At 40.9% G+C, this 23,691-nt stretch overlaps 1 protein-coding gene across 6 annotated transcripts in view; it reads left to right on the forward strand.

Moving 5' to 3' along the window:
* EMB3006 (embryo defective 3006) overlaps nucleotides 1-22,945 on the forward strand; it is a 92,435-nt gene extending 69,490 nt beyond the window's left edge. For 5 of the 6 annotated variants that reach the window (XM_010244825.3, XM_088895370.1, XM_010244824.3 and 2 more), the window contains 2 exons: nucleotides 22,439-22,528; nucleotides 22,636-22,945. In XM_010244825.3, coding sequence (XP_010243127.1) covers nucleotides 22,439-22,528; nucleotides 22,636-22,671 — 126 coding nt within the window. In that variant the 3' untranslated portion in view covers nucleotides 22,672-22,945. Of the gene's footprint in view, nucleotides 1-13,709; nucleotides 13,798-22,438; nucleotides 22,529-22,635 lie in introns of all 6 variants that reach the window. The other variant, XR_016080699.1, reaches the window with a different exon arrangement.
* Nucleotides 22,946-23,691: the final 746 nt, after the last annotated feature.

A 23,691-nucleotide genomic window follows, 5' to 3' on the forward strand; every position in this document is an offset into this window, starting at 1 on the left:
AATGTCTATCATCCCCTTACTCCAGATATTCAAGTTCAGCAACAGCAAAGGGAGCAGCTAGATGTTACAAGATTTTTAGTGGGGCTGAAGTCGGAATATGAACCAGTTAGAGCTCAAATATTGGGGGGCTCTACTCTCCCTACACTTGAGGAAGTATTCTCAAAACTTCGTAGAATTTCTTTGGGACAGAAAGAGAACCCCACACAGTCTGATAGATCAGCACTTGTGACAGATAGAGGTGGTGCACATAGTACAAGAGGGGGAGGTCATCTCAGAGGGGGCAGTGGCAATTCCATGATTGGTCAAGGTGGCCGTGACTCAAGGGGAGGTCGTGGCAGAGGATAAAATAACTCTACAAGGAAGTGTACACATTGTGGTAGGGAAGGACACACAGTGAATTTCTGTTATGACCTATATGGCCCTCCCTCTAAATGGGCTAATCATGCTGTAGCAGGAGAGGTTGCTATTAGTGACAGTAAACTGGTAGACCGAACACCTCCCACATCTACATCTACTTCTGGGAGGGAGATGGTGAGTGTTCCGCGTGATGAGTATGAACGGTTCCTTCAAACTACTTCACAGCATACCACTGCCACATATGCCCAATCATGTATTGCTTGCATGTCATCTAAAACTCCTTCCTAGATTATTGACTCTGGAGCCTCAGATCATATGACCGGGACTCCAGGTGTGTTCTCTTCTCTTTCCGAAACCTCCACATCACAAACTGTTACACTTGCCAATGGGTCCTCATCTCCCATCTGTGGTGTTGGTAATGTTGACATGGCTTTTGTCCCCTTATCATCTGTTTTATATGTACCTAAGTTTCCATTCAATCTTATGTCTGTTAGTAAAATAACCAAAGCTCTTAACTGTTCTGTTACCTTCTTTCCTTCCACTTGTGTTTTTCAGGATCTCAAGACGGGGAAGAAGATTGGTGGGGGGCATGAAGCTGGTGGATTGTATTACCTTGACAGTGGTGGATCTTCAATTGCACTTCAGACTTCCCTTACTCCTCTACAATGGCATTGCTGACTGGGACATCCATCTCTCAAGGTTCTCAAGATGTTGGTTCCATCATTGAGTCAGTTGTTAGTTTTACAATGTGAGTCATGTCAGTTTGGTAAACACCGTCGTGTGTCCTTCACTCCAAGAGTTGAGAGTCGTATGTTGAGTCTTTTTTCTTTGGTTCATTCAGATGTTTGGTGTCCAATCAAAATAGTCTTATAATGGGTACAAATATTTTGTCTCCTTTATTGATGATTGTTCAAGAATGACATGGATTTACTTAATGAAAGAAAGAAGTGAATTATTTTCCATTTTTCAAAAATTCCATGCTGAATTACGCACACAATTTGGTGTTCCAATCAAAGTTCTCCGTTCAGATAATGGTCGTGAATACTTTCTTACTTCATTTCAATAGTATTTAGAATAGCATGGCATTATTCATCAGACCTCGTGTGCTTTCACCCCTCAACAAAATGGGGTGGCTGAACGGAAGAATCGTCATCTTCTTGAAATTGCTCGGTCTATGCTTCACCACATGAATGTTCCTAAACGGTTTTGGATTGATGCTGTACTCACTGCATGTTTTCTCATTAATCGGATGCCCTCTTTTATTCTTCATGGCCGGTCCCCCTTCTCCATCTTGTTTCCCACTTTATCTCCATTTCCATTGTAAACTAAGAAGCTGAACTCGAAGTAGTAAAGAAGAGGATGAACTTCTTAGATGCAGAGAATGTTGAACTATGTTAGCAGTCGACCAAGCCTTTATTTAAATATAAGTGAAGTACAAAGTACAATAAAATTACTGGTATACCCCTGATTAGTAATGGGACAACCAGAATACTTAAAACATAAACAGGATTAGGCCCATTAGCAAAGGCCCAGTTACAAGATAAAATTAACATAAGAATGGGCTAATAGGAGACCCTATCAGCCGAACACACTCTAGCATTCTAACACTCCCCCTCAAGCTAAACATGGATATCAATCATGTTCAGCTTGCCAAGTATGTCCTTGAACTTTGTAGTTGCCAGCCCTTTTGTTAACACATCTGCAATCTGCATTTCTGATGGAGTATAAGGCACACAGAGTTCCCCTGAAACAATTCTCTCTCTGACAAAGTGTCGATCAATTTCAATATGTTTTGTCCTGTCATGTTGCACGGGATCGTTGGCAATGTTGATAATTGCTTTATTATCACAATACAACTTGAGAGGACCTTCAGTCTTGATACCAAGCTCATTAAGGAGAGTTCTGAGCCATAAGAGTTCAGCAACCCCATGTGCCATAGCTCGGTATTCTGCTTCTGCACTTGATCTAGCCACAACATTATGCTTCTTACTGCGCCATGTAACTAGGTTTCCTCCCAAGAATGTACAGTAACCTGAGGTTGATTTTCTGTCTCCAACAGACCCAGCCCAATCAGCATCAGTGTAGGCTTCAATTTCCAGTCTACTGTTCTTCTTGAATAGAATTCCTTTCCCTGGGCAAGTTTTCAAGTATCTGAGAATTCTTTCCACTGCTCTCATATGAGGAGTCTTTGGTGAGTGCATGAATTGACTGACAATATGCACTGCATAGGCAATGTCTGGCCTAGTGAGGGATAAGTATATCAGTTTTCCTACCAAATTTTGGTACATTTCCTTATCACAGTATTCCTCACCCATTGATTCTTGTAATCCATGGTTCGGTTCTATTGGTGTGTCTGCTGGCCTGCACCTCATCATGCCTGTTTCTTCTAGGAGATCTAACACATATTTTCGTTGACATATGTAGATTCCTTCTCTTGATCTAGCAACTTCAATCCCGAGAAAATATCTCAGATTTCCCAGGTCCTTGATCTCAAATTCTGAAGCTAACAACTCCTTCAGCTTCTTCATCTCTTTCACATCATTTTCAGTAATCACCATATCATCCACATAAACAATGAGAGCTGTAAGTTTTCCATCCTGCCTCCTTGTAAACAATGTATGATCCGCACTGCTCTGAGTGTACCCCACTTTTTCCATGGCCGTACAGAGTCTCTCAAACCATGCCCGGGGAGATTGCTTCAAGCCATACAAAGCTTTCCTTAATTTACACACCTTTCCAACATTATATCCAGGTGGGGGTTCCATGAATACCTCTTCATGTAGATCACCATTTAGGAAAGCATTCTTCACATCCAGCTGATGGAGTTCCCAAGAGAATTTTGCAGCTAATGACAGTAGAACCCTGATTGTGTTGAGTTTTGCTACCGGGGCAAAGGTTTCCTTGTAGTCATTTCCTTCCTTTTGTGTAAATCCCTTTGCCACAAGTCTGGCCTTGTATCTTTCAATTGACCCGTCTTCCCTGTGCTTTACTGTGAATACCCACTTGCACCCAATGGTGCCTTTCCCTTCTGGCAGGTCCACCAATTCCCACGTTCTTGCTTTCATTAGGGCTTTCATTTCTTCATTCATGGCTTCTTTCCATCTTGGATCAGATACCGCCTCTGAATATCTGGAAGGGACACATACAGAGGAAAGAGCAAACACAAAGGAATGATAGGCAGGTGATAAATGTGAGTAAGAGACATAATCAACTATGGAATGCCGAGTGGTACAAGAACGAACAGGCTTACGGAGAGCAATAGGAAGATCCAAATCTGAATTGAGAGAGTCAGAAATACCTTGGATTGCCGAGACAGATTGATCTGAGTTCAACTGGTTGCAATCATGAGGCTGAGGGCCCTTTTTTCTTCTACTGTATGTGAGTATCTCTTTCTCTTGTCTGCTGGAGTCATCAGAAGCATTAGCTGAAGCTGGAGTCTCACTAGGTTGACCTGGAATGTTACAGCTAGGAGTAGTGGAAGGTGATGAAAGGGGAACAAAAAAGAAGGGAGACTGAGAATCCTCTTCCATTCCACTAGTCTCCCCCTGAAGAGGATTCTGGGAAGACTGGAAATAGGGTTGAGACTCAAAAAAGACTACATCTCTGGTGACATATTTTTTCTTGGAGACAGGATCATAACACTTATACCCCTTTTGTGTAGGAGAGTACCCCAAAAATATTCCCTTTGTAGCCTTAGGATCTAGCTTGCGTTTCTTTGGATCCTTCACATGTATGAAGCATGTACATCCAAAAACCCGTGGGGGAAGAGGAAATTCTGGAAGAGTGGGACACAACACAGAGAAGGGGGTCTTCATACCCAGTACCTTAGATGGCATCCGATTTATCAGGTATGATGCAGTGAGGGCAGCTTGAGACCAATATTGCTTGGGCGCATTGTGCTAGAAAAGTAAAGCTCGAGCTGTCTCCATTAGGTGCCTGTTCTTGCGCTCAGCAACTCCATTTTGCTGAGGGGTGTAAGCACATGATGACTAATGTAACATGCCTTCGTCTTCCATGAATGAGTTCAGGGATCTTTCAAAGTATTCAGCTGCATTGTCTGAACGAAATTGTTTAATCTTCTTCCCAAATTGTGTTTCAATCATCTTGCAAAACATCATAGTTATCCGTGGAATTTCTTCACATCCTTTTAACAGATAAATCCAAGTGCACCGAGAATAATGGTCAATAAAACTGATAAAATAACGGAAGCCATCAATGGAAACAATGGGTGAAGGACCCCAAACATCAGAATGGACCAAATCAAAAGAGGCTTGTATTTCATTACTAGAAATTGGATACATTGATCTGCATTGTTTTGACATTTGACACACATCACATACTAAACTTTGACTCGGAATTCCCTTACATAAATCGGGAAACAACATAGCTAAAGAAGAAAAGGACAAGTGACCTAGCCTAGCATGCCACAAGTGCAGCCTAGCTCTTGACTCCACACTTTTTGGACTAGTAGTAGCAGAAGCTTGCAGTGCTGAGCTGACATCCGCATCAAAATAGTAGAGGCCCTCATACTCACGACCACTCCCAATCGTTCTCCTCGTCAATCTGTCCTGGAAGACACAGTGAGAGGGAAAAAAAGTTATGTTGCAGTTCAAATTTCTTGTAAGCTTTGAAACAGACAACAGATTTGATGTAAGACTAGGAACATGTCAGACTGATTTAAGAGAGAGATCCTTGCTTAAGTCAACCACTCCCTTTCTCGAGATGGTGGAGAGTGACCCATCAGCTACTCTCATCTTATCCTGGCCCGACAACAAATGATATGAGGAGAATAATGAGGACATGTGTGTCATATGGTCAGTGGCCCCTGAGTCAATCACCCAAGAGCTAGAATTAATGGAACTAGTTGCACTAAATGCAGAGGCTGTACCTGATTTGACAAGAGAGGTGGAAGCTAAAGGATTGTTCTTCAGACGGGCTAATGCCTGACTGAGAACCTCTACCTCACTAGCTGTAAATCCCAAGGTACTTGGTCCAGTAGAATCAGCAACCTGCTTTGTGGTGAAGACACTGGCTGAGTACTCTGTGAGATGTCACTACTGCTGTTGGTGGCAAGATTCCCACTTGCCGTATGGCCCTTATGTTGCCTTTTGTCCTTTCTCAGAGCAACTGGCTTCAGATGAGGGTACAATACCCAACATTTCTCCTTTGTGTGTTTCTCACCACCACAATGGGTACACTTGAGGGTCTTCTTGTCTGAAAATCTGTTTCCCTTAGTGGAGACTAAGACTGAATGTTCACCAGATAGTTCTGTTGCTTGTGTCTGGGAATCAAGTTGCATCTCCTTTCTCCTTACCTCTTCATTCCTCACCAGGTAGTAAACATGATGAATTTTAGGTAATTCGTCTCTCCCTAGAATCTGTGACCTTACACCTTCATATATAGGGTCTAAGCCTGCCAGGAACTTGAAGGCTCTGCCCTCCTCAATCTGCTTGTCATGCCTCTCCTTATCCCTTGCATTTTCCCAATCCAAAATCAAGTGATGGTCAAGCTCTTCCCAGAGGCCTTCCAGTGTTGCAAAGTATGTTGCCACAGACATGTCTCCTTGCCTTAGGGCTGCAATGTCTTGGTTCAGCCTGTAGATTCTGGCATTGTTCTTCTTTTGGCCATATGTCTTAGATACTTTCTCCCAGATTTTTGCGGCTGTAGGGAAGTGATAAACAGTTCTGGCCACCCGAGGAGTCATGGAGGCTAGCAACCAAGACATGACTGTGGCATTTTCCTTGCGCCACACAGTGTATTCAGGGCTGTTGATTTCTGGTTCCTTTTTGTCTCCATCTAAATAGCCTGTGAGGTCACGAGAGGTAATGAACAGTCTTGCTGAGACTGACCACTCTCTAAAGTTGTACTCATCCAATAGCACACTTGTAATTTGCAAGCTATGCAGATTAGGGTTCTCCAGGTTTGAGGACCTTGTAATAGATCTGTTATCTCTAGAAGAAACTTCACCAGATAGTGATGACATCCTAACTTCGGTCAAAGAGTTTGTTCACAGTGCGGTAGGTGGTTCTGGTTAGGGCTGGCCGAAGTGGTCACAGAGTTCACAGTGTTGGTAGCACACCAGATAGGTTTCACTTCAGAGTTCACAGTGCTAATAACACACTGGATAGGCTTCACTTAGACTAAACCAGTTCGGGTACAGTAGCAAAAGTGCTAATAACACACTGGATAGGCTTCACTTAGACTAAACCAGTTTGGGTACAGTAGCAAATGAAGGTCTGTAACTGAACCAGTTCACAGAGCTGAAGTAGTGCTGATACTAGAAGAAGGGCTGATAACCGACCTGGAAATGATCTGTAACTGAAGTCGCCACAGTTCTGTAAAGGTCTTGCTGGAGCACCAAAGCTGCAACTGTAGAGGAAGCCCTCCCCCTTTCGGCTAGTGCTAGGCCTGCTGGAATCAGTCCTCAACTAGGTCTGTCTTGTACAGACCTCTCTTAGTAGCCAAATAGCTACTACTTGCTAAAAAAAACTAGTAGGACATCTACTTCTGGGTCTTACTTCCCTTGAGTCCTACAACCAAGAGAAACCCTAGGTTCGAACTTGCTGAGTTCCCTTACACTTCTGGGTCTTTACTGCAGCAACCCAGAAAGAAAGGAGAAGATAAAAGAAGGCAGCAAGAGAAGATAGTGCACCGGTTGAAACCAGGAAGGAGCTAATGCTCTGATACCATGTAAACTAAGAAGCTGAACTCGAAGTAGTAAAGAAGAGGATGAACTTCTTAGATGCAGAGAATGTCAAACTATGTTAGCAGTCGACCAGGCCTTTATTTAAATATAAGTGAAGTACAAAGTACAATAAAATTACTGGTATACCCCTGATTAGTAATGGGACAACCAGAATACTTAAAACATAAACAGGATTAGGCCCATTAGCAAAGGCCCAGTTACAAGATAAAATTAACATAAGAATGGGCTAATAGGAGACCCTATCAGCCGAACACACTCTAGCATTCTAACATCCATTAACTCCTCGTGTCTTTGGTTGTGTGTTCTTTGTTCATAATTTGAGTCCTGGAATAGACAAGCTAGATGCACGCTCAATTAAATGTCTTCCTTGGCTACTCTCGGACTCAAAAAGGGTACAAGTGTTATAATCCCATTGCCCGAAAGTGCTATGTCTGCCCTGATGTCACCTTTTTTGAGTCTGTCCCTTTCTTCTCCAGTCATGAAGCACCCTTGTCCTCACCCTTACCTCCTCTTCCTCTTCCTGTCATTGATTCAGTTCCAGAGGTTGTTGTTGGAGTAGACTCATCTCCTCATCCAGTGCAGGTCACCACTGAACGACCACCGATCCGACAAGTGTATACACGTCAAACGACACCGGCCCCTCCTCCTGCTTCTACCTCATCTGCGGATCCTCTCATGGCTCCTATTGCTGAACCTTCAGACCTTGACCTACCCATTGCCTTACGGAAAGGTAAACGTAGTTCTATACTCCATCCCATTTCCAATTTTGTTTCATTATCTCGTCTTTCTACTTCACTTTGCCAGTTTGTTTCACTTTTGTCTTCTATTTCCATACCTAACAATGTTCAAGAAGCTCTTAGTTCACCTAGATGGCGGCGGGCAATGGAGGAGGAACTTTCTGCTCTTCAACATACTCAAACTTGGGAACTTACTACTCTCCCACTTGGTAAGCATGTTGTGGGCTGTAAGTGGGTGTATACTGTGAAATACTGGCCAGATGGTAGTGTGGAGCGTCTGAAGGCCAGACTTGTTGCTAAAGGTTACTCACAGTTGTATGGTGTGGACTACATGGAGACATTCTCTCCGGTGGCTAAAATTGGTTCCGTTCGTGTCCTAATTTCCTTGGCAGTTATGTATGATTGGCCTCTCCTTCAACTTGACATAAAGAATGCCTTCCTCCATGGTGATCTAGTGGAGGAGGTATATATGGAGCAACCACCTGGGTTTGTTGCTCAGGGGGAGGGTGGTAAGGTGTGCAAGCTGAAGAAAGCAATTTATGGGTTGAAGCAATCTCCACGTGCTTGGTTTGGGAAGTTCAACGAAGTGGTGAGGAGTTTTGGAATGAAGCAATGCCAGGTTGATCACTCAGTGTTCAGCTATGACTCAGAAGCTGGGAAGATTTTATTAGTGGTCTATGTGGATGATATTGTCATCACTGGTAGTGATAAATTGGGGATTGGCAAACTAAAGGTATTTCTGCAAAATCATTTTCAAACAAAGGACCTTGGAACATTAAAGTATTTCTTGGGAATAGAGGTTGCCAGGTCAAAACAAGGTGTGAATCTGTGCCAAAGGAAATATGCCCTTGATCTATTGGAAGAAACAGGACTGTTAGGTGCAAAACCGGCTGAGACCCCTATGGAACCAAATGTTAAGTTGAGTAGTGATACAGGAGAAGTATTTGAAGATCCTGGAAGGTATAGACGACTAGTGGGAAAGCTGAACTATCTGACTATCACGAGACCCGACATCTTTGCAGTCAGTGTGGTGAGCCAATTCATCCAGAACCCTCGTATACCTCACTGGGATGCAGTCCTTAGAATTGTGAGGTATCTGAAAGGAGCTCCAGGCCGTGGGCTATTGTATAAACCAAGAGGAAAACTTGAAGTAGTTGGGTATACAGATGCAGACTAGGCAGGCTCAGTGAGTGACAGAAGATCTACTACAGGCTATTGCACATTTATGGGAGGAAATCTTGTGACATGGAAGAGTAAAAAGCAGACGGTTGTGGCCAAAAGCAGTGTTGAAGCCGAATATAGGGCCATGGCTCACACTACCTGTGAATTAGTGTGGCTGAGGAATCTCCTACAAGAAATTGGGTTTCACATGGATAAACCTATGAGATTGTACTGTGACAACCAAGCTGCACTCCATATCTCATCCAATCCTGTCTTTCATGAGAGAACAAAGCACATAGAGGTTGATTGCCACTTTGTGAGAGAGAAGGTTCTTGCTGGAGAGATAAATACAGAACATGTTGGCTCTAATGACCAGTGGGCAGATTTGTTTACAAAGGCTCTAAGCTCAGGGAAAGTGAACTATCTATATAATAAGCTGGGATTATATGACATATTCTCTAGCTTGAGGGGGAGTGTTAAGATGTGCCGAATAGGGGTAGTTTAGTCTTCTTCTGTTTATTAAGTAACTTGCTTATGTGGCAGTGTTATTAGAGTTACTCTACCCCACACTTAAGTAAGGGCATTTCTGTCTTTGTAAACATTATTAGAATCTAATATAGATTAAGGGGGTCGACTGGATGGGTTAACCATCAGATTTTCGACAGACCCTTCTTCTTCTTGTTCGGACTACTGTAGCAGCAGTCGAAACATGTGAAATGAGTTATGAAGGTCTTTAGCCCACAAATGTCGTCATGATTATCCCCCATTAGAAGTATGCCGTCAACATATAGTAGAAGAATAGTAATACCCTGGGATCTTCTCTTAACAAAGAGAGAGTAGTCAGAGGAACTTTGATTATACCCAATTGCAACAACATCCCGGAAGCGCTCAAACCAAGCCCTAGGTGCTTGCTTTAGGCCATATAAAGACTTCTTCCGACAACAGACCTGTAAATGATCATTGTAATATCCAGGCGGAGGTTTCATGTAGATTGTCTCCTTTAGTTCACCATGAAGGAAAGCATTCTTCACATCTAATTGGTAAATAGTCCAGGAATAAACAGTAGATATGGCCATAAGAGTCCGAACTGTGGTGATCTTAGCAACCGGGGAAAATGTTTCTTCATAATCAATCCTATATTCTTGACTGTATCCTTGAGCAACTAACCGGGCCTTATATCGATCAAGTGAACCATCTGATTTCAATTTGATCGTATAGACCCAACGGCTTCCAACAATAGAAGCATCTGGAGGAGCTGGCACTAGATCCCAAGTTTCATTCTCATGGAAGGCTTGAATTTTGGCATCCATAGCTTCTTTCCACTGGGAACTTCTAATGGCTTGCTAATAAGATCTAGGGATATCTGTGGAAGAAAGTATAGTAGAAAATGAACTCTGGTTTGAAGGAAAACCATAGCGGTTAGGAGGTCGAGAGATATAGGTAGAACGACGAAGTGGAATAACTGAACTATTATCTGAAATAGGAGGATCTTGGGTCAAGGTAGCACTTACAGAGGATATCTGAGATGAATAGTTTGGACCAGGTGGAAGGGGGGTTGTAGGTGCAGGAGCCGGGACATGTAGCCGCTTGCGGGTGAAGACAAGAAGATCTCTCTCGGTTGAGGAAGTAGTAGTATCATTTGAATCAAAGTCCTACAACATAGAGATGGAAGGAGCAGGCAATCTAGTAACCCCAACAAAGGAGATATGTTCAAGAAACACAACATTCAGAGAAATCCAAATACGACAAATAGCAGGATCATAATACAAAAATCCTTTGTAGTCAGGACTATATCCCACAAAGGCACACATGGCAGACTAAGCAGTTAATTTAGATCATTCACAAACAGGAAGGTGAACAAAAAAAAGACAACAAAAAACATGAAGGTTAGAGAAATCTGGGGGATAACCAAAAAGTTTTTGGAAGGGAGAAGTGTTGCCTAGAATAGAGGATGGATGAAAATTGATCAAATACATAGTTGTACTGGCTGCTTCTACCCAAAATGAAGTTGGAGTATGAGACTCCTGTAGTAATGTCCGCACAACACTGAGAATATGTTTGTTCTTTTGTTCAACTACACCATTTTGTTGTGGAGTGTCTGGGTAACTGCGCTGAGACTGAATTCCATAACTCCTCAAGTATGCCAGGAAGTCTTCATCTCTATATTCTCCCCTTGAATCTGAGCGGAAGATAGTCACGTTGCACTTGAATCGATTTTGCACCATAGTATGAAACAATTTAAATGCACCAAAGACTTCTGATTTGTGTCGCAGAAAATAAATCCAAGTATATCTGGTACAATCATCTATAAATAATACGAAATATCTGTACCCCAATCGTGAAGTAATAGAAGCATACCAAACATCACTATGTATTATCTCAAAAGGTTTAGTGGCATGTTCAGATGTATGAAGAAATGGTAAAACATGACTTTTACTCAAACAACATGCAGTGCAAGAAACATTAACAGTATCAATAGGGGGAATTTTATTCTTAATCAAACCAAAGTCAAAAAAAAATTTTAATTTTTGGGAATATGGATGACCCAATCGTTTATGCCATAAATCCCAAACATCATTTCTATAACTCAACAGAGAATCAAACAAAGAACTAAGTAAAGTTGAGGATGCCTCCGATTGAGATTTCTCGAACTCCAGCACAAACAAACGGCCCAGCCTACGCTCCTTCCCTTTCACCTTCCCAGTGTACCAGTCTTGTATCAAGCAACCATCATAAGAAAAGGTGAGAACATTTCCTTCATCAACAAGTTGACCAATAGAAATCAGATTAGTAGTAAAGTTGGGTACTAAGAGGGTTTTGGAGAGAGGAAAGGATCTGGTTGGTGACAATTGGAGGGACAGATCATTACTACCAATGATGTCTAACTTGTCACCATTAGCAGTAATAATATGTTTATGGTGAGTTTTAGTGGAAGGGATTGGGTGATTGAGGTAGGCTCTTGCCATATGGTTGGTGGCACCTGAATCTATAATCCAAGCATGTAAAGGTGAAGAATGCAGAGAACTTACCAGACAAACCAATAGAAGAGAAAGCAAAGGAAATAGCAGAAAATACCAGTTGCCGAACCCTTTCTTCATCCATGATTCCTATTGAATCACCTTTCATTGAAGATTCACCCTTAGTAGATACGGTGTTTGTTGCTGGTCCATCTGTTGCCTGATAGGCCCGGGGCTGTGTCTTTTTCTGAGAGCCCTTAGCTGGTCGGACTGGACAGTTTGGAATTATGTGACCATGTTGCTTGCAATTGGTACACACATTCTTCTTCTTACAGTGAGATGCAATATGTCCAAAACCCTTACACTCATAGCACTGGGTTTTGGAGAAGTCCTTGGAGGTTGGCTTGTTACCACCATGAGCAACAAAGGCTGTTTCAGCCCCAACTTCAGCCATCTTCCCATCAAACCCGGCTGTAGTGAGAAGTCTAGTCTCTTCCCTCAAAAGTTCCCCTAAAACAGAATCCATATCTTGAAGAGTTCCCCTACTCAGAATGTTGGACCTGATTATCTCATATTCAGGTCTAAGTCTCATCAAGAATTGAGTCACCTTTCTCTTCTCAAAGTGCTTCTAAAGATATTTCACACACTCCATTGGATCCGAGGGTTCAATGTGAACAATCTCATATTCAGCCCATAAATCAAGAAAACTAGATTAATACTATCCAAGAAACAAGTTTACCGTTATCCAACTTCCATTGTTGTAGAGCTTTGGCCTCGGTCTCATCTGGTTTGGTGACCGTTCCATTCAGATATCCTTCTAAACCCTTTCCCTCAACATAAAAGTCGAAGTGGAACTTCCACATCCCATAGTTTTGTCCATTCATCTTTGCAGGAATGATATCACCTCTGTCTGAAGCCATTACAGCAAGAAAATAGCACAAAATAGGGTTCGACTGAAGTTTAAAGAGATTAAACTGAAGTAAAACTTGATCCAAAGACGAGTGAAATAGGCTGTAATCAATCCAAGAGAGTTAAAAAACTGAGATAGAAACCCCTTACTTTAGCCGAAGATTGTTCAAGATCCAAAACAAAGAAAAGCTGAACACACAGTCCAGAAAAGGAAAGTCTGGGCGCAGCAGCCAAGAAGAAGAGTCCAGATCTCTCTCAAAACTTTATGGATTTCTATAAAAATTTCAGAATATGTTGAGAAGGGCTAGGCGACAACTCCTTTCAATTCTTGCTGCAAACGGAGGTCAAACGAGAGAGATCCAATAAAATCTCCCTCTCTGGATGCGTAGAAAACAGAAAAGGGGTTCCTGGAGAGATCAAAACAATCCAGGACCACTCGGTAGAGATGTAGGTTCTCAATAGATCACGAAAACAAGGTGGATTAGAGAGAAGGAAGATCAAAGAGCAACTTGCTCTGATACCATGTGAACTGAATTCAGAGCAAGAAGAAAACAGATCTAGGGGTGTCCAGAATAGTCGACCCCCACCCCAAAGAATCTTTTTTTATATTAAAGAGATAAAAGGTATGTACAGTTACAAGAATGCCCTTACAGGGCTGAAAGATAAAAAGAACAAATAAAATAATAAGAATTACGATATTGTACAACAAGGACTACTCTAATAATGTACATCAAGATATAACTTCACAACCAAACGGTGGAAGGTGAAATTTTCACACTTTCTCATCCCATCCCATCCTTTTCCATCCCACCCAAATTTTCCCTAAACCAAACGGAGCCTAAGGGATTTTATGATTACCTGAAATAGTAGCATGATTTGTAGAAGCACAGGTATCTGAGTGAACAAATGCGGATGACAAGGTGTTGCCTGAAGGGTTGGATGTTGCAACAGTGGCCTCCAAGTGATTAAGGTACCTCTCATACCTTTCAAACTCTGTCTTTACTGCTACCAGCTACTCCATAGCCGATTTTTCTTTACTCTCTATTTATGCCTTTAGGCATTGTAGCAACATTTGCATTTTTAGGCTTCCCTATTTGACCACTCTTCTTGAAATTGTTGTTGCTATTGTTCTGAAACTTGTCCAGGAGAAGTTCTAGATGGAATTTCCAATAAGTGTCCTTAGTATGCTTCGGTTTCTTACAATATTCACATATCACTTCCTTTTCTTAATCAGCCCTTTCGGCTTTATCCCAACATTTGCAAAGTGTTTTGAAGGTGGTCCTTGTAATTGTACTTGCCGCCTACTCTCTTCACTACTCACCATAAAGTATGCTTGAGCAAGGGTGTTTGAGTCCTATAAGAAACTCAAACACCCTGTTTCGTTCTACCAATTTTCTAAATGTCTTTGCATCCTTGGTGCTATCCCATACAACTGTCTCCATAACATCAGTCTCCTACCACAATGATTTCAACATGGAGAAGTAAACTGCTACACTCTTCTCCCCTTGTCTCAGATATTCACATCACTCTTCAACTTATAGGCTCTCACAACATTTAACTTTTGTGAATATGTTTCAGTGACATTGTCCCAAATCTCCTTGGTAGAAATCATCCAGAGGTAATGTTGGCTTATGTGGAGCTACATAGAGTTGACTAACCACCCAATCACTATGTAGTTCTCCTACATCCATTTTTTATGCATAGGGTCCGTCTCTGTAGGTTTCTCCTTATTGCCTAGGAGATACCCCAGTTTACCTCTACTACAAACATAAATCCGTATAGATTGTGCCCAGGCTAGATAATTGGTTCCATTTAGTTTAATTGTAGTCACTCCACACAAAAAGGAATCTACTAGACCAACCTCGGATATCGGAATCTGTTTCATTTCACTTCCAGATTGCTCCATTAATTAAACGAAAACCAAAAATTAATTTTTCACTCTTTATGGACCTAATTAAGGTCAGCTGTGTACGAAAAAGTTCAAAAACTAGGGTTTCACTTTACCCGATTCAATGTGAGAAAGAGAAAAAAGGTAGCCACTCCTGCTAGAGCTTCCCAACCTTCTTCAAACCTCAACCACGCCCTTTTGGGAATCAAAAGAAACCTCCCAAGCCTTAAGCGCCACACCCAATCCTTCTCCGTATCCTATAACTTGAAATCTCTCTAGTCAGCAAGGGTTTTGGGCAGAAAAATAACAGCTTCATTTCTTGGCACTCTTCGGCCAGACTCTAATTCTCCAAACCCTCTACCAACTTGGAAAACAGTCCTCTAAATGGTCAAAAGCTTATCTCTGCATACACTCTTCTAATCGTAGGGTGTATGGGAAAAGAAAAGAAAAAAAAGGGAGAGGGAAAAACTGCTTTGATACCAAGATGTGTAACTGTCCTTCAAATCTGATTATTAAACCTGATTACAACAGTAAAATAAAAAGAAAAAAGGTGATTACAGCAGAAGTAAGAAGATGGAGAAAAAGAAGAGAAAGGAGAAGAGAGTTTGATGGTTTCCTCCTCTCTCTCTCTTTATATTTTATTAAAATCACCTAACTATTACTAATTACAGGCCCATTAGCACATAAAATGTAAACATGATGCTACTTAAAACATAAACAAGTACTAGGGCCCAATCGGCCTAGTCTCTCTACAATAGGTATATCCAAATTTGATTTGCTTATATTCGGATTCTAATTGGATCATATCCATCAGATATCTATCAGATTTGAGTCGAATTCATATTATAATTTGATATTAATTAGTATAAACAAATTAGGATAAAAATGACCAAAATATGTATTATTAATAAAATAAACTAAAAATGACTTCAATATTATATTTTTATGAATAAAATGAATTGAAAATTACTTGTATGTAACTTGAACTATGACAATTTATTGAAAATACAACATTCGAGCTAATTTTACTGATTGATATAATATGAATTTACGTTATCATTACACCAAATCAAGGAGCCTTTGTGAGTGGAAGACAAATTATAGATCAGATCCTAATTGCGAATGAGAGTGTTGAAAATGTTAAGAAGGATGGAAAGAAGGGAGTGATATGTAAGTTGGATCTAGAAAAGGCTTATGATTTGGTAGATTGGGATTTCTTAAGGAGAATTATGACTAAATTTGGATTTGGGGCTAAATGGTGCAAATGGATTATGGGATGTGTTTGGAATTGTCATTAGTCTATACTGGTGAATGGGACAGTGGTAGATTTCTTTCTAGCTACTAGGGGTATTACACAAGGGGACCCCCTATCTCCCTTCTTGTTCACACTGATTGCTGATGTCCTGGGGAGATTAATTAATAGAGTAGACTCTAGGAGTCTCATTAGAGGATGGAGAGTCGGAAGGGAGGAAACCCCCCTCACCCATCTACAGTTTGCAGATGACACAATTTTGTTCTGTGAAGGAGGAAACTTGGAATATATTAAGAACATGAAATTGGTGATACTACTTTTTGAACAAATGTCAAGATTGAAGGTGAACTTTGAGAAAAGTTGTGTAGTGGGTGTGAATTTGGAGGAGGGAGAAATTAGGGAGAGTGTAGAAGTGCTAGGGTGTGAGGTTTTAGGATGGCCATTAAACTACTTAGGGTTGTCATTGGGTGACAATCCAAAGAGGGAGAGTTTCTGGAATCTGGTGGTGGAAAAATTTGAAAAGAGACTTGTTTCTTGGAAAAATAATTACCTTTCTCTTGGTGGTAGGATGACACTGATTAAGGCTACTCTAGCAAATTTACCCATTTATTTCCTTTCAGTGTTCAAAATCCCAGTAAAGGTTGCTAATAGACTGGAAAAGATGATGAGAGACTTCCTTTGGGAGCCAGGAGAGGAGAAGAGGGACCATAGGGTAAGCTGGAAGGTGGTGACCAGGAGCAAAAACAATGGTGGATTAGAGCTTGGGAACATTAGAGAAAGGAATTTGGCCCTTCTAGGGAAATGGTTGTGGAGATTCCCACTAGAGAAGGAGAAATTATGGGCTAAAATAGTGGCAAAGCTAAATGGATGGGATGCTGGACTCCGGGCTAGGACCACAAGCACTTTGCCTTGGAAAGCCATTCATGATCTATTACTAGTTTTCTCCCATCTTATCATGTATGATTTGAATTCAGGTAACTCCATAAAATTCTGGGAACAAACTTGGGTGGGGAATGCCCCTCTAAAGGACTAGTTTCCTTCTTTGTATGCCTTATCTGTTTTTAAAAATGAGACAGTTTCTTCTTTCATCATCCTTTCCTCTTCCAATTCTGGGTTTGGTTGGAATTTGGGTCTGAGAAGGGCTGTGAGAGATTCAGACCTTGACAGTGCTTCGAGTCTCCTCCAATTTCTTGATAATGTGTTCTTAGACCCAGCTAAGGAAGACTCTAGAATTTGGACCCCCACCCCTACTGGTTCCTTCTCCTATGCCTCCTCCTTTAAAGTGTTAAGCCAGTCCACCAATCCTGTAAACCCCCCTTCCCTGTTAATGAGGGTTGGTAGGGTTGGTAGTTTTTGTTGGGAAGCATTTCTGGAAAGAATCAACACTAGTGATCTGCTCCAAAAGAAGAAACCCAATTCTTGTTTGGCCCCTCATTGGTGTATTCTTTGTAAAACTGATGGGGAGACTGGTTTCCATTTACTGGTGTCTTGCCAATTTGCAAAATCTATTTGGGAGTGGGCTTTCTCTCTGTTTGGGTGTACTTGGAATCCTCCATCAAATATGCAAAGTCTTTTTGCTCCTTTTGTCAGGTGGCGTATGAAAAGGGGAAGGACTATGTGGAGAGGACTGAGGGCAGCAGTCTACTGATCTTTATGGGAAGAAAGAAACTCCAGGATCTTCTTTGAAGAAGAGAGAAGTGCTGAAGATCTAAGGGCCCTGATCCATATAAGGGTTGTATAGTGGATGAAATCCCTAGAGCTATCCACAGACTATACAGTGGATGACATGCTGAGGAAGTGGGGTGAGGTTGCTAGCTGTACCCAGACTAAAAGTAGTAACGAGTGTGTCTTGGACTCCCCCACCTTCGGGCTTCATAAAACTAAACTTTGATGGAAATAGCAAAGGGAACCTTGAACAATTAGGGATTAGGGGTGTTTTTAGGGATGAGAATGGGGATGTTTCTGCCATGTTCTCAGGCTCAATTGGAGTGGGTGACTCCCTTAGAGCTGAGATCCATGCAGTCTTGGAAGGAGTTCAGAAAGCTAGGGAGATGAATCTCAGAAAACTCATAATTGAAGGGGACTCGGAGGTGGTGGTAGGGTGGCTGAATAAAGATGATAGTGGTTTATGGAGATATACCAATATGAGAAGGAAATTCAGATGGCTGGTTCGAGAAATAGAAGTTAAAATCAGTTGGGTAAAAAGATCAGCTATTTCTTTTGCTAATGGGTTAGCTAAACAAGGGGTGGACAGGGAGTCAATGTTTTGGGCACAGTTGTAATTTAATTCTTTTTCTTTCTTTTTCTTTTTCCTTTTCTCTTTCTTTCTTTTTTCATTACTTGGGGCTCAAGCTGAAGTTGGAAGATAAGAAAGTTTGTCTTCCTCTTTGTAATTCCCATTGTGATAATTAATGATTGTGTTTTAATAGGACCAAATTGGAATTTTTATTTGGAGTTTTGGACAATTGGATACACTGATACAGTTTTTGCGCTAATTTGTGATAATTTAGTATAATCAACCTTTGTTTTTGCTTTATGTAGATTGCACTGATTAATGCATCTATGTTTTTTATCCTTTTTTCAACAATTATCCCACTAGTTTTATAACACATAAAGGTATATCATTAAAAAATGAGTTAAAACCATAGTTAATTGAGTCCCTTAATACTTCTTTTTGTTTTTGGGGACTTGCCAAGTTTAACACGTTGTATCTGTATCCATGTAACATAGGAAGTTTAAGTAGTGTTGATTACAGTTCACTTGGTCAAACCTTCAAGAGAATCCAATAAGCTGCAGACTAGATAGGTTTCTGGTTTCCTCGGACTAGGCAGAGAATTTTCCAAATCTCCTCCAAGAAATCAGACCTCGTACTTCAGACCACTAGCCTCTAATCTTGAGAACAGATCTGGCTTTGAAAGGAAAACACCCATTCAGATTGGAGAAGATGTGGACTCATCACAAAGATTTCCTGAAAAATGTAGCTTTATGGTGGAAGGAATGTAAAGCCGAAGGCTGGGCAAGGTACAGATTGCTGCAAAAGCTGGAATTCTTGAAAAGAAAACTGAAGTATTGGGTGAGAAAAGAGTTCAAATCATTTACAGAAGAAAAAAATGGCATCCTCATGGAGCTGGAAGAGTTGGACAAAAAAGAGCAATCAGGAGACCTGGATGGAGAAGGAAGAAGCAGGAGAGATGCTCTAAGGAGTTTGCGGGAAAAGGTAATCCGAAAAGAAGAAATTTTTTGGAGGCAAAGGTCAAGAGTCAGATGGTTAAAGGAAGGAGACAACAACACAAAATTCTTCCACAGCTATGCATTGGGTAGGTGTAGAAAGAATCTCATCTCAAAAATTAAGGTGGACCAGAGGGAAGTGGATGATGTAGAGGAGATCACTGAGACCTTTCTAAACCACTTCAAATCTCTTTACTCCAAGGAAAGGGCTAGGTGCTTTAACTTAAGAAACTGGGAAGGGCCGGCTCTAGCAGAAGACGAGAATTTGGCTTGAAAGGGAATTTGAAGAGCAAGAAATTAGAGAAGCAGTCTTTGATATGGATGGAGATAGAGCACCTGGGCCTGATGAGTTCCCGATCTCCTTCTTCCAGATCTGCTGGGAAGTAGTAAAAGAGGACCTTTTGGAGGTCTTTAAAGAATTCCACTCCAAGGGGGTGGTTAATAAAGGAATTAACTCCACTTTCAAATGCCTCATTCCAAAGAAAAATGGTATTTGGAAGTAAAAGACTACAGGCCAATAAGTCTAGTAGGGAGTGTGTACAAAATAATGGCAAAGGTGTTGGCAAAACGACTCAGAGAAGTCCTAAAAGAGTTGGTTTCTCAAACCCAGTTTGCTTTTGTGAAAGGAAGACAGATTGTAGATAGCATCCTAATTGCAAACGAAGTCATGGAAGAGAGAAGGAAGAGTGGAAGGAAGGGCCTTCTAGTGAAACTAGACCTTGAAAAAGCTTATGATAAGGTTGATTGGGATTGCCTACTCCAGATTCTAAACTTGAAGGGCTTTGGTTCAAAATGGCTGCAGTGGATGAAAGGCTGTATTAGTTCTACCTGGTTCTCGGTCATGATCAATGGAGAGCCTAAAGGTTATTTTAAGGCCAGCAGGGGTCTACGGCAGGGATACCCCCTCTCCCCGTTCCTCTTTACAATGGTAATGGATGTTTTCAGCCAGCTTATGGAGAAAGCTAAAAACCTCAATTTGATCAAAGGTTTTGAGGTCGGAAGAGATGCCATAAATGTTTCCCACCTCCTCTTTGCTGATGATGTCATCTTATTTCTAGAAGCCAATTTGGAGAACATTTCAAATGTGAAAAGAGTTCTCCAGTGTTTTGAACTAGTATCGGGGCTGAAGGTAAATTACTCTAAGAGCAGCCTAGCAGCAATAAACCAAATTGAAGGGTCCTTGATGGAAAGTTTCAAGGAAACTCTGAATTGTCGAGTGGAAAATCTCCCCCTTTCTTATTTGGGCATGCCACTAGGAGATAACCCAAAAAATTCAAGCTTTTGGGAACCTGTGGTGGAAAAGCTGCTACCTATCAAAAGGGGGTAGAATCACTCTTATTAAGGCCTCCCATGCGAACATGCCTGTCTATTTCCTATCAGTATTTCAGATCCCTGCAAGAATTAGATCACAGATCGAGAAAATCCAAAGAGATTTCCTTTGGGAAGGTGGAGGTGTCAAGAAAGGGCATCTAGTTAATTGGAATCAGGTCTGTAAACCAAAAGAGGCTGGAGGATTAGGAACCGGGCATTTAAAAGAGAAAAACAATGCCCTTCTTGGAAAATGGCTGTGGAGATTCCCCACGGAATCAAATTCTCTCTGGACAACTATCATCACCAGCAAGTATGGGTTAAATGCAAATGGTTGGGACTGCAATCTCCGATCAAACTGATCAGCTCTCTCTAATCCATGGAAAGGTATTTCTGCTATTCACAACCTCTTTTTTCCTTTCATTAGATACAAGGTAGGTAACGGTAATAGAATAAAATTCTGGACGGATTTGTGGTGGAGCAACTCAACATTGGCAGATCTGTATCCCAGACTCTACAACCTTTATAAATAAGGGTGCAACCATCTCCCAGTGCCTTCCCATATCCAGCAAAGAAAGAAACCTAAACCTGAACTTCAGAAGACCCTTAAGGGTTTCGGAGGCAGAGATCAGTGAGCTAACTGAACTCCTTTACATTACTCGAGACAGTGATTTCCCTCACAAGAAGATCTGGTGCAAGGTTATACCCTCTAGAGTTTGTTTCTTATGTGAAGGAGAGACAACAGACCACCTCTTCATACTCTGCCAGGTAACTAGCAGCATCTGGAACTTCTTTCTTCAGTTGGTCGGCTTCAGTTGGGTGGCTCCTAAGCATCTGCAGGATCTGATTTCTCAGTGGCAAGGAATAGGTCTGAGCAAGAGAGGTAGACCTATTGGTTGATAACTGCACACTGTTCTTTGGGGATTTTGGGAGGAAAGAAACAATCGGCTGTTTGAAAATAGGTCTAAATCTAAAGGTGAACTGATCAGAGGAGTTTACAGGAGTTAGTATCAATGGTCTAAATCTAAAGGCCACATCAACCACTACTGCAACTTGTGAGCCTCTAGTTCAGAGGAGTTTACAGGAGTTAGTATCAATGGTCTCAGCAGAAACATATATAACTTCCTGGTTTCTTCCCCTCCTACCCCACTCTCTACCAGAGCTCCTTTAGTTAGAAGGGAAGGAATCTGGACTCTCAGCTTTGATGGAAGTGCTTATGGTAACCCCAGAGCTGCCGGCATTGGAGGAATTCTAAGAGATGAGAATGGCCCGCACATGCTGGGTTTATAGTGGTCCGATTGGGATAGCTGACTCAACAAAGGCAGAAGTGTTAGCAGCTCTAACAGGGATTCACCTAGTCAGCAAACTGGGTATCCAAAGCTTCTCAATTGAAGGTGACTCAGCCTATAAGATGGTTGGAACAACAGGAAACTAGACCTTGGAGACTTAGTCACTTCCTATCAGAGGCAAGGGACCTCCTGGCTCCTTTGAATGTTTCTCTAACCTGGATCCCAAGGGAACTAAATGTAATGGCAGATGGTCTAGCAAAATTAGGAGTTATTCTAGAGACTCTGTACTGTGATTCCTGCCCTCCTGTGTAATTCTCAGGGGTCTCGCCCCTCTTTTGTATTTGTACACACTCTTGTATACCTCTCCTTTCTTCAATAAAATTTAACTTTTCTCAAAAAAAAAAACTTACTAAACAATCACAAAGTGCCAGAAGAATCATAACCAATTGTTTGTTTTTTTTTCTTTTTTCCCCTTATTTATGTGAAAGAACCCTCACTCCATTTAAAATTCAAAAACCAAAGCACATTTCTTTCTTTATTGATTTGATTTTTTATTTCTCAATGGGACAGGCGACTCATGCTACTCTTCAATTCAAAAATGATTTTTGCCATTTCTAACTACTATTATCACCATGTTGCGAATCAGGCTATGGAACATAATCGCCTCATCAAAGCTCGTATTGAATCCCTTAAGGAAAGACAAGACTTGTCAACTATTGAAGATACTGTTGGGAAGGTATGTTGTTTCCTGTAGCATTGAAAGCTGTACTTCAATGACATTCTTTGACATCCATGGAATGGGCAATGTAACTTATTTTTTCTTGCTTTTTGCAAATTTTGCAGTTGAGAAGTTGGAATTGCAACTATGGCCAGATATAGCAATAGGCTGAACGAATGATCGTAATGTATCATATAAACTTTCCATTTAGAACATCCAATGCTATGACATCCTGCTGGTGTATATCTATGCAGTTTAGTCTTTGTTTTATTTTATGAATTTTAGTTATTTGGTGTATTTATTTTGTACTATGATGTTCTGCACGTAAACTCGCATAAACATTTTTTTTGTCGAGTTCTAGTCATTTTAGCATGTATTCACCTTTTTTTTAACTTTAGAGCGTTTGGCTCAGGCTAAATTGGAAATGGATTAGATTAATATTGAGGGACAATTCTATAAGTTTCTGGATTTTGTTGCATGGATTTACTTTCTTAGCAATAAGGTTTTAATTTTTAAAAGGCTAAAGGTGGAGGTGAGGTAGTTGGGTGTCAAAGAGGCGAGATATAAGCAGGCGGTTTGAGGCTAAGCCTCAAAGTACATGCATAATTTTTTAGTTTTTATGTGTTACAATTTATTTCTTTTTATAGTAAATTTAATATAAATATTATGTTTTTGAACTTTTATTTTGTATTTTGCTTTATGTTTATAACCTTTTCTATCTAAACTAAATAATCTCTCTATATATACTAAAATTATTTGTAATATACTAATATTTATGCATTTAAGAATATGATTTATTTATTTCATAGCAAAATTTTATATTTACTTCCACCATGGTTTTTGAACCGCGGTTGACCCAGACAGTTGGACCGTTCAGCCCGGGAACCGTTCAGGCAACCAGTTCTGTTTTACCCCAAACCCGGTCTTGGCCAAAACCATTGAAAAAGTCAATCTATTGACCTGTTGAATAGTTTTTGGTCATTTTTTTATTTTTAATTTTTTTTTTTTTTTGTTAGAATGGGCTATCCATTTGAATCAGACAATCAGACCATTAACCCAGAAACTGGTGGTCAGAACGGTTTCATACTTCCATTTCCAGGTCTTTTTTTAAAACGTTGCGTTTCACTCCCGATGTAACTGGATATTTTGTTAGTGGTGCATACTTTGAAAGATCCTATAAA

This window comes from Nelumbo nucifera, chromosome 1, assembly GCF_055504915.1.
Source record: "Nelumbo nucifera cultivar China Antique chromosome 1, China Antique-T2T, whole genome shotgun sequence".
Lineage (NCBI taxonomy): Eukaryota > Viridiplantae > Streptophyta > Magnoliopsida > Proteales > Nelumbonaceae > Nelumbo > Nelumbo nucifera.